Source organism: Garra rufa, chromosome 11 (assembly GCF_049309525.1).
Source record: "Garra rufa chromosome 11, GarRuf1.0, whole genome shotgun sequence".
In the NCBI taxonomy this organism is placed as follows: Eukaryota; Metazoa; Chordata; class Actinopteri; order Cypriniformes; family Cyprinidae; genus Garra; species Garra rufa.
In genome coordinates this window covers 48128362-48138946 of record NC_133371.1, presented here as the reverse complement: position 1 = coordinate 48138946, position 10585 = coordinate 48128362, and the positions used below count along the sequence as shown (strand labels likewise).

Below are 10585 nucleotides of genomic sequence, written 5' to 3'. Positions count from 1 at the left end.
AGATACATCCAATCGTTTGTGCGGAGAGTGAAAGCTAAAGCACGCTTTGCAGGACATGGCAGCACTAGCGCAATTACTTATTTTTTTCTTAATAACAGTGGAAACCTAAAATACGCCATCATTTTGCTTATAAAAGTAAGAGTAATAGATCATTCGGAAAATGCAAAAGGTCCACTTTTATCTGTGCACTGACAATATCAACAAAACGTTGTGCTTTTGTAAAATAGCTAAAAAAACAAATGCACGTATTCCCATCTCTGTCTTGAGGAGCAGCGCAAAATGATCAGAAACTCAGCGAATATTTGCCTCATAGACATATCTATAGAATGCTTTAAATGACTACTTTAATTTACTAAAACTAAATAATTCATGTAACAAAATCATGTTATATTGCGTAAAGTTAATTTGAATATTCTGCTCAAAACAAGTCTGTGGCATCAAACTTGTCTTTACATTTAACATGAAAAACGGCAATTAAAACGGCTTCAACTCAGTTAACTGGCCGATTTATGAGAAAAATAAAACAATGTTGGCAAAGTTATAGGCTTGTTGGCTTTTCTGAGGTAGGCTAAATGTTATCTTACTATTATTAAGACTTATTCACAAGATGTTTTATTGACGTTTTTTGCATTCAAATATTTTTCACGTTTATTTCATGCTGCAAATGTTAAAAAGGAAAAGATCATTCATTCACATGCCACTTGATCTGAGGCGAATATAGTTATCTCACTACAAATTAAAGAGCGTAAAAACACATTTACTATTTGTATTTTATCATAAAACTGACCGAATTTATAGGCTGAGACTTCCCTGCTACAAATAATGAATAGACCTGAAAGAGTTAAATATGATTTCCAAGCATTTATATAAGCACCGTAAATAAAACAGCTTGTGAATACTCACGTAATGTTATGTACTTAAGAAAAATCAACAAGTTAAAAGAGTTGGAGCCAAATTTTTTGCATTTGGGCTGACTTGCTACGCCACTGTGTGCATATATGTGACCCTGGACCACAAAACCAGTCATAAGGTTAAATTTTACAAAACTGAGATGTATATATCATATGAAAGCTCAATAAATAAGCTTTCTATTGACGTATGGTTTGTTAGGATAGGACAATATTTGGCCGAGATACATCTATTTGAAAATCTGGAATCTGAGGGTGCAAAATATCTAAATATTGAGAAAATCACCTTTAAAGTTGTCCAAATTAAGTTCTTATGCATATTACTAATCAAAAATTACATTCTGATATATTTACAGTAGGAAATTTACAAAAACTCTTCATGGAACATGATCTTTCCTTAATTTCCTAATGATTTTTGGCATAAAATAAAAAATTATAATTTTGACCCATGCAATGCATTTTTGGCCATTGCTACAAACATACCCCAGCGACTTAAGACTGGTTTTGTGGTCCAGGGTCACATATATGTATGAATGCAAAATTTCTTATTTTTCTTACAAGTGAGATTCACGTTTATATTCACTTTCATGTTCAATTATTAAAATCTAAAAAATAAAATATAAAATATGCATGCAATATATATATATATATATATATATATATATATATATATATATATATATACACACACACACACACACACACACACACACACATACACTTAAATTATTAGAAAAGCAAATGCATATATATTTTCTTTAGATTTTCATAAGATTCACCCATGTTTTTAACCCTTTTACAAATTTTCGCAGATCCCATTGAGGACCGATCGCTCGTTCAAACATCTACCGAGACATTCAGCCGGTTTCTGAGGTATTTGAAGGTTGTTCTTGGAAACAGACTGGCTCTGAAATCATCAACTGCCGATAAATTCCCCAAAACATCATAAGTTTCAGAGTCCAGACGGGCGGCCAGGGAGGCCGATGCATAGAAGAAAATCAGTGAGGTCCCGTCCTAAAACCACGTCAGGGTTTCTACTCCTGACGATTCTACAAAAAATAACAACTCATTCAGAGAAAGCCTAAACTACAGATCCTGAGGTAAAAGACGTTCCTGGAACGCCGCTGTATGTTTGAGGTATGAGTGTAAAACGACAAACCTTGAGTGAAAAAGATAAAGTCACGAAACATAATCAGAAGACACACTCTAAAATAAAAGTCTTCAAGTTCTGTAAAACCTGCCCGTCGTTTGGCTGAACGTTTTTGATTGTGTTTAGCGTTTTCCTAAAACACGCCAGACGTCGTTCAGGAAACACAAGTTGAATTGATTGTGGTTTTTACGTGAGACCGTCTTGTGATTGGTGAACGAGGTCCGGTCGTGTTATTTCATGTACTTGTGCGAAAACATGCGGACAGCCGATGTGGACAGGAGAAAATGAGGTACTGGTTGTGCAACAGTTTGATTTTCAGCAATCGGTGAGTGACGGGTTACGGAGAGCCGCTGGTGGACGGCTCCGCTGAGCTCCGCCCCTTGGAGGAGGAGGAAGAGGTGGGGCTTTGGCTGGGGGCGGAGCTAGAGAAGGTGAAGCTGGGTCCAGCTGGAGGAGCGTGAGGCGCAGCAGACGTGTTCACATTCACACCCGCAGCTGCCGCCGCCGACTTCTGGGCGAACAGAGTTCCTGCGATAGAATACATTTAACAAATTAGACCAGCGCTGATTAAAACTTAAATACTACAATAATAGTCAGGGATTCGCAAACTATTCATCAGCCAAACCCTTTAGACATAGAATTTGTTTTGAAGTCATTCTGAGGTTTTTATGATAGTATTTAATAATTTCAGATTTGCATGGTTATCTAATGGTGGATAATTGTCACAAGATGTGAAACTAAATATTTTTAAAGTGGACTCAGATCTCTCAAATCTGCTTTTAAGTTAATACAGTTCAATTAAACTACTAATAAAAAAATATTATTGAAATGTAATAAAAAAAAACAAATGCTATTTTTTAAACAACAGCAATATGACTTGAAAAACAGCAATATTATTGTTAATTAAAACTAAAACAAAGACTTTTTTAATTAACTGAAATAAATTAAAATATATATCTTAGCTAGTTGACAAAGCAACATTTTTCATTAACTTGATGTACGAAAATAATTCAAACTAAAACATAATCTACAATAGTTTCTGTTTTGAAGTCATTCTGAGGTTTTTAATAATATTTTAATAATCAAACAACACATTTTTCATGTTCTCTGAACAATAATATCAAGTATAAATATAAGTAAAAATAAATATCCAATTCAAAATATTAATAAAAACTATAACAAATCTCAGGGAAACTAAAACACCCATTTTAAAAGCTCAAATAAGAAATAAAATATTTATGTTAGCTATTGTTCCAAAGCAACATTTTTTATTAACCTGATGTACTAAAGTAACTAAAACTAAAATATAATCAACAATAGTTTATCTTTTGAAGTCATTCAGAGAGAGGTTTTAATTAATATTTCAACAATTAAACAACACATTTTTCATGTTCTCTGATTTTTGTTAATTATGGAAGCCCGTTTCCGTCACCGAATAAAAAAACAAAAAGGGTTATTGCGAGTAAAATAAAGTCAAATTAAAAAATAAAATCAAGTAAAATGAAAATGACCATCTAAAAATAAAATCCAATTATATATATATATATATATATATATATATATATATATATATATATATAAAATAATACATTAAAAAACACATAAATACATAATCAAAACAAAAAAGTTAGTTAAATTAACCTTAACTGAAATAAAACATTATGCTATGTTACAATAAAAAAAAAAAATAAAGTCAAGTAAAATGATTAATCAAATTCAAAATATTAATAAAAGCTCTAACAAATCTCAGGAAAACTAAAACACCCATTTTGAAAGCCCAATAAATTACATATGAAAATACACAAATAAATATAGAATGATAATAATAATAATAATAATAATAATTCTTATTTTTGTTGTTATTATTATTATTATTGGTTAAACTCTAATTACACAAATGCATTGTAAAATGTCAAATTCACATTTTCAAATCATCCAAGTTTTATTTCTGTGAATATAACTTGGTATGTTTGATGTTGAACTGGCAGCACGTGAAGAGACAGACGCCTTTGGTTTGATAATTAGACAAACCCCTGTTTAGAAAAACTACTCTATGCAATGCATCCTGGGATTGATTTTCTAAGCAATACCTGAGTAAACAATGCCGTTGACTTCCGCAGACACGCTGATACTCGCCGCTCCGCTGGAGGAAATGCTCAAGGCCAGATCCTGCTTCTCTTCTACAGACACAAACGAACACTCATTAACACACATGCATCAGAGCATCACAAACATACAAATCTGCCGCACTGACCCCTGGCCGGAGCTCCGAGCCGCAGGTTGAGGGGTATCTGCGAGGCCATGGCGAGCAGGTTGTGCTGGAAGGCCTGCTGCATGAGTCTCTGCTGCTCCTCGGCCAGACGAGCCATCTTCCTCTCCGGCGCTTCCGTCTCCAGCTTCTCTCTGAGCTGCTCCAGTGTGGCGGCCCGCGCCAGACCCGCCGCCTGCTGCTGACCCAACGCCAGCGCCATGGAGGAGGGCCGGCCCGCCAGCAGAGACGGGATGCCATCGTCTGGAGGAGAGAGAGGACAACGGCTGTCATGTCTGATCATGTGCATGTGCAACTTGGTCTAACAGGGTTTCTGCAGATATGAACAAGTGAAATTTAAGACTTTTTAAGACCTTTTTAATACCACCTTATATGAAATTTAAGACCTAAACCTGTAATGGAAATAGATATTATATTACATGCATATGTGATACTTAATGTGTTTAATGTAAAAAGTAAACAAAATTTCATGGCTGTCATAAATTAAATTTATTACTACGATATACAGTGAACTTTCCATATCAGCAGATACTATTCCACACAAAATATCCCCATAAAAGTACCACTAGAAATATCTGATGTAAAAAAAAAAATTCTGAAGCGATTTTTTTTTTTACTTTTGAAATGTATGCGTACCTTTGAAATTTATTTTATGAATTTATCAATAAATTCTAAATGTCTGTTAGCAGTGAGATTACATAATTTACACTGCAAAATTAAAAGTGAGATTAATGTTTTAAATACATTTATTGATTTATAAATATATATATTAGAAATGTTATATAAATACTGCGATTCTGTCTGAAGACGCAGTAACTTCCACAGAGGGAAAAAAAATCTACAGTTGTTAGCAACTGGCCTTAGCCAAGCGGCAAGCCCTATATTCAGTTTTTCCAAGCCCAGTATCGCTAAACTTGCATTTCCTCATAGCTAAAAAATTAAATCCATTTGACTTCTGCGGTACAATCCGAGAGAGACTCGCGCCAATAACAGAAAGCTGATTGGCTATTGCATGCTGGTCTCATTTGTAGTTTAAATTCAGCAAATTATATTTGGAATAGTGAAATAAAGAACTACAACACAACGGAAACAACAGAAAGAGAATTTAAATGAGCATTAGAGGTAGCGTTACATGGACATCGGAAAAATAAGACCTGTGTAAAATTATTTAAGACCTAGAACAGCGAATTTAAGACTTTTTAAGGCCTAAAATTTTGATTTTTAAATTTTAGACTTTTTAAGACTTTTTAAGACCCCGCGGAAACCCTGGTCTAAATAGGGATTAATGCATTATGGAGTTTTAAAACAAACAAACCAAAAGATGTTCCTAGCAGTGTTATTTTATTTTTATTGACACACTATTACAGTTTGTGTTCATATTTTGAATTTAATTAAATTTTATTTTATTTTAGTCATGTTGTGCATTTTCCCCGTTTTTATCAAATAATTTTTTAAATATTTTTTATAATATATATATATATATATATATATTTTTTTTTTTTTTTAATTTCAATGTTGTGCTTATTAATTTTTATTCCAGTTTTAGTTTTTGTTATTTTATTGCATCAAGTAAAACTAAATAAAAAATATACACAAAATAAACACAATATTGACATATTTAAGACAAATGAACAAAAAACTTTATTTAAAAAAATAAAAAAAATTAAATGGCAAATATACTATCATTATTATTTTCATATTATTTTCTTTGATTTTAGCTTTAGTCTTTATTTTAATTTTTTAGTTTAAAATAGAATTTTAAAGAATAATACAAATTTTAGTTAGTTAATAAAATATAATAAAAATGACAAACATTCACAACATTTGCACTAAAACTTAATTTAAAACTAAAATGAAAATTAAAGTGAAAACAGAAAATAATAATTATTATATGATCAATTTATTTGGCTCCTAAAACTGGGGTTATATTAGTATCATTCAGATACTGTTTTTATTAATATTTTGAATTAAATTTTATTGTTATATTTCCCATTTTATTTTCAATTTTAGTCAACGTTTTAGTCATTTTAAGGGCTTTTAAAAAAAATTATATATAAAAAAGTCAATATTGTGTTTATTATGATTTTTTTTTTTTTGTGGTTATTTTATTACATCAAGTGAAACTAAATGAAAAATTTATAAACACAATATTGACTTCAAAAAAAGACTACAAAAACTCAAAATAAATAAATAAATAAAAGGGCACATATAACAATAAATTCTAATTCAAAATATGAATGAAATCTCAAACAGTATTTGAATGATACTAAAATAACCCTGGTTTTAAGAACCAAATAAATTGATCAAGTGATCATTGTTATTTTTGTTTTCACTTCAATTTTAGTTTTAGTATTTATTTTAATTTCAGTTTTAAATCTAATTTTAGTTACGTTTTAGTGCAAATGTATTATTTTATTTTTTTAGTATACAGTTTTACTCCAGTTTTAGTTTTTGTTATTTTATTACATCAAGTGAAACTAAATTAAAACAATAATAAACACAATATCGACATATAAAAAAAAAACTACTTAAAAATTATAAAATAAAATGGCAAACATAACAATAAAATCTAATTCACCATATGATCATTATTATTTTCTGTTTTCACTTTAATTTTAGTTTTAGTCTTTATTTTAATTTAGTTTTAGTGCACATGCTGTCATTGTTACTATATTTTATTAAATATTTTATTTAAATGTCTAAAGTTGTTCATTTTATAACATTTATATGATATTTTTAATAATAATTTTCATGTATTAATTTTAGTTTATTTAGTTTTAGTCATTTTAGTACTTTGAGTTACATTTTATGTATCAGTTTTTGATCAGTTAACAGTTAATTCCAGTTAATAGTTTTTTCTTGTGCTTTTAGTTTTAGTTGTAGGTAATAATAATAACCCTGTTTTTATCATACTGCTGTCATTAAAAATAGCAATAAATCACTCAAGATTGTGATTTTCTGATCCAAAATGATCCACATTTAAAAACAAAAACAAGGCATAAAAATGACTGCGAGAGCAATAATAATAAGAACAAAAAAAACAGAAGTTATTGTTTCAAAACAGGCTTTTTTACATCATGAGGCTCATTTGGATGAAACTCAATCAGCCACAATCAGCAAATGGAGAAACACACTAATTACCACATCAAACTTCCTGTAAATACATATATGTATATGTGTGTGTAAAATATATAAAAACGAGAAGTCCTATGAGGGACAACACATTCCTTCTGAATATTAGTGAAAATATCTGAAGGTGCAGTTCATGTTTATATCAACAGGAGGCGCTGTAACCCCACAAACACACTGGACTCAACTGTTCTGTACATTCTGTTCAATGCAGTTTCTTTAATCAGGCAGTAAAGCAGCATGAACAGCAGCATGTGTCCAATCACTGAACCTCCAGATGCTTTAAAAACACCCTGTAAAAGTAAATAGGAGTTCTGGAGCTATAAGTCTGGCGGCCTGTCTTCATTATTGTTTAATAACTGTCGGATTGTGCTTACTTTTCAGATAACTGTAAAGATTACATTAGCAATCAAATTTAGTTTGCTTTTTATTCGTTTCATTCGTTTTTATTTTGTGAACACATTTCTATATATAGTTCAGTTTCAGTTTTTTGTTTTTTGGAGATCACGATTTCTCCACAATGAGACAAAATATCAATTGTTGCTGTCTATTCAAAAGTGGTTCATTCATTTGAATTATTGAATTATTAAACATTTTAATACATAATATATATATGTATTTAAAAAAGCAATATATTTAATACATCAATTTTTAATGTTGAATTTATGAAAAAGTGGTTTGAATGAATAAATCACTCACTCATAAAAGCATTACATTTATTTTATTATATTTTGTTATAAATGTTTACTCCAGTTTTAGCTTTTGTTATTTTATTACATCAAGTGAAACTAAATTAAAAATGAATAAACACAATATTGAAATAAAAAAATACTTAATTATTTAAAAAAAACTGAAAAAAGGCAAACATAACAATAAAATCTAATTGAAAGTATTAATAAAAGTATCTGAGTTTGAGTTTGATAAATAACGTGAGACAAAAAATTAATTGCTGCAGTCTATTTAAAAGTGGTTAATTTATTTGAATGAATTATAAAACATTTTAATATAAATATATTTAATACACCCATTTTTAATATTATATTTATGAAAAAGTGGTTTGAATGAATAAACGACTCGCTCATAAAAACATTATATTTATTTTATTATATATATTTATAAAATTATAAAATATAATATATTTAATACACCATTTTTTAATATTTATTATTTTTAAAGGATGACTTTTTTTTTTATTAAATTTTTTTTTCGCCATGGAGTGGGAACATAATGATTACAGAAAGATTATTTTTTTTTTATTTTAGCTAGTTTTTCAATAAAAGTTGTTAGTTTTTCATTTTTACGTTTTTATTTTATTTCAGTTCACGAAAATGTTTTCTGATGAACAGTATTCCTCACGGTTTTCGTTTTCATTTACGAAAATAACCTTGGTGACGATAACGAATTTTTGCGTCACTCACCCAGTCCCTTCTTCAGAGACGGCCCCTGGGATGCATGCAGTCCATTCAGGGCCCCCACGGCTCCCAGCGCTGACAGATGCATCTTGGGCGGGGTCAGGATGTGAGGGGCGGAGCCGGGGGAGGGGCTAAAGCGGAACAGGCTGTTGCTGTAACTGGGTCGACGGCCCTCGCGCCGGTTGCTGTCGATGGCGGCCTGCAGCTCGCTGGGAGAACTCAACGCCTTCCGCTCACACTCATACGGATACAGATACTTCATGTACCTGAGACAGACAAACAACAAACACATTAGAATAACCTCTGGATGGAAGGATATGTCAAGTAAAATCTGCAGAATGCAATTTATTTAGTCCATTTACTCCAGTCAATCATGCATGATTCGCCATTTCACCACAAATTAATCACAAAAAGTGCAGTACTACTTCAAGTTAATGACATATTACATTAGATTCATTTAAACACTGTCCATTATGTATGAAATGAACATAAACAGTTAGATGTGCATCAATATAGCGGATACGTGATTTAGGCCTTAAAGTGACAGCAGCCTAATAAACCTGCTGCTGTCTGTCTGTGATACGGAAATAAACAAAATGTTTTTGTTCCTTTCTGTTCTATACTCATCTAAAGTGGTATAATATGGTACATGTGGTATCCTAATAACCAAAAAAAAAAAAAACACTGCCACCAAATAAGCCATTTTGATAGCAAACAATAAATAAATTATTTAATATACAAACCAGTGAATAAATAAATAAATAGTTAGAATTTTGTTAAATACAAAAATATTATTTTTTGTAGTAGTAATCCTGTAGTTTTTCTGTAATCCTAATTTTAAAAAAATCTGCATTTTGATAGCAATACAATGAAATAAATAAATACAGAAAGAAAGTGTCAGAATTTTGTAAGACACAAAAATAACAGCATTTCCCCCCATTTTTTTCTGATACATATGACCGCTGTACATCTAACGTGGCATAATATGGTAAATATAGTAATCCTAATCATAAAAAGTGCTCATTTCTGTTAATTACTGCCCCCAAATAAGCCATTTTGATAGCAAAAACAAATAAATACAGAAAGAAAGAAAAAGAATGCATGAAAGAAAACAAGAAATTATTTTCTTTTTTGTGTTATATATGACCACTGCTCATCTAACGTTGCATAATAAGGTAAATGTAGTAAATTTAATTATATATAGATTTTAAAAAAGAACAAAATTTGGTTAATTATTGACACCAAATCAGGCATTTTGAAAACAAAAATAAATAAATAAATACAGAAAGAAAGAAAGAAAGAAACAAACAAACAAAGGAAAAGAAATTGTCAGAATTTGCTAAAATACAAAAATAATGTCATTATTTCCCTTTTTTTGTGTTATATATGACCACTGTATGTCTAATGTGGCATTATAGGGTAAATGTAGTAATTATAAAAATACATCTGCAAAAAAATCTGCAAAATTCTGGAAATTACTGCCAGCAAATAAGACATTTTGATAGCAAAAAAAATAAAAATAAAAATAAATACAGAGAGAAAGCACAAGAACGCATGAAAGAAAATAAGAAAGGTGGCAATAATCTCATGTGGCATAATAAGGTAAATGTATATAAAAAACATCAAAATTCGGATAAATTTTAAATAATAAATAAATATTGCCACCAAATCAGACATTTTGATAGCAAAATGAAGAAATAGAAAAAGAAATTGTCAG

General features: G+C 30.2%; 1 protein-coding gene across 1 annotated transcript in view; it reads right to left on the bottom strand.

Moving 5' to 3' along the window:
- Window positions 1-2395: 2395 nt before the first annotated feature.
- LOC141345403 (AT-rich interactive domain-containing protein 3B-like) overlaps window positions 2396-10585 on the bottom strand; it is a 9648-nt gene continuing 1458 nt past the window's right edge. Inside the window, exons 3-6 of the mRNA XM_073850255.1 lie at window positions 8875-9134; window positions 4313-4570; window positions 4149-4238; window positions 2396-2586 (exon numbers count right to left, since the gene is read on the bottom strand). Of these exons, the coding sequence (XP_073706356.1) occupies window positions 2396-2586; window positions 4149-4238; window positions 4313-4570; window positions 8875-9134 (799 nt within the window). The remainder of the gene's footprint in view (window positions 2587-4148; window positions 4239-4312; window positions 4571-8874; window positions 9135-10585) is intronic.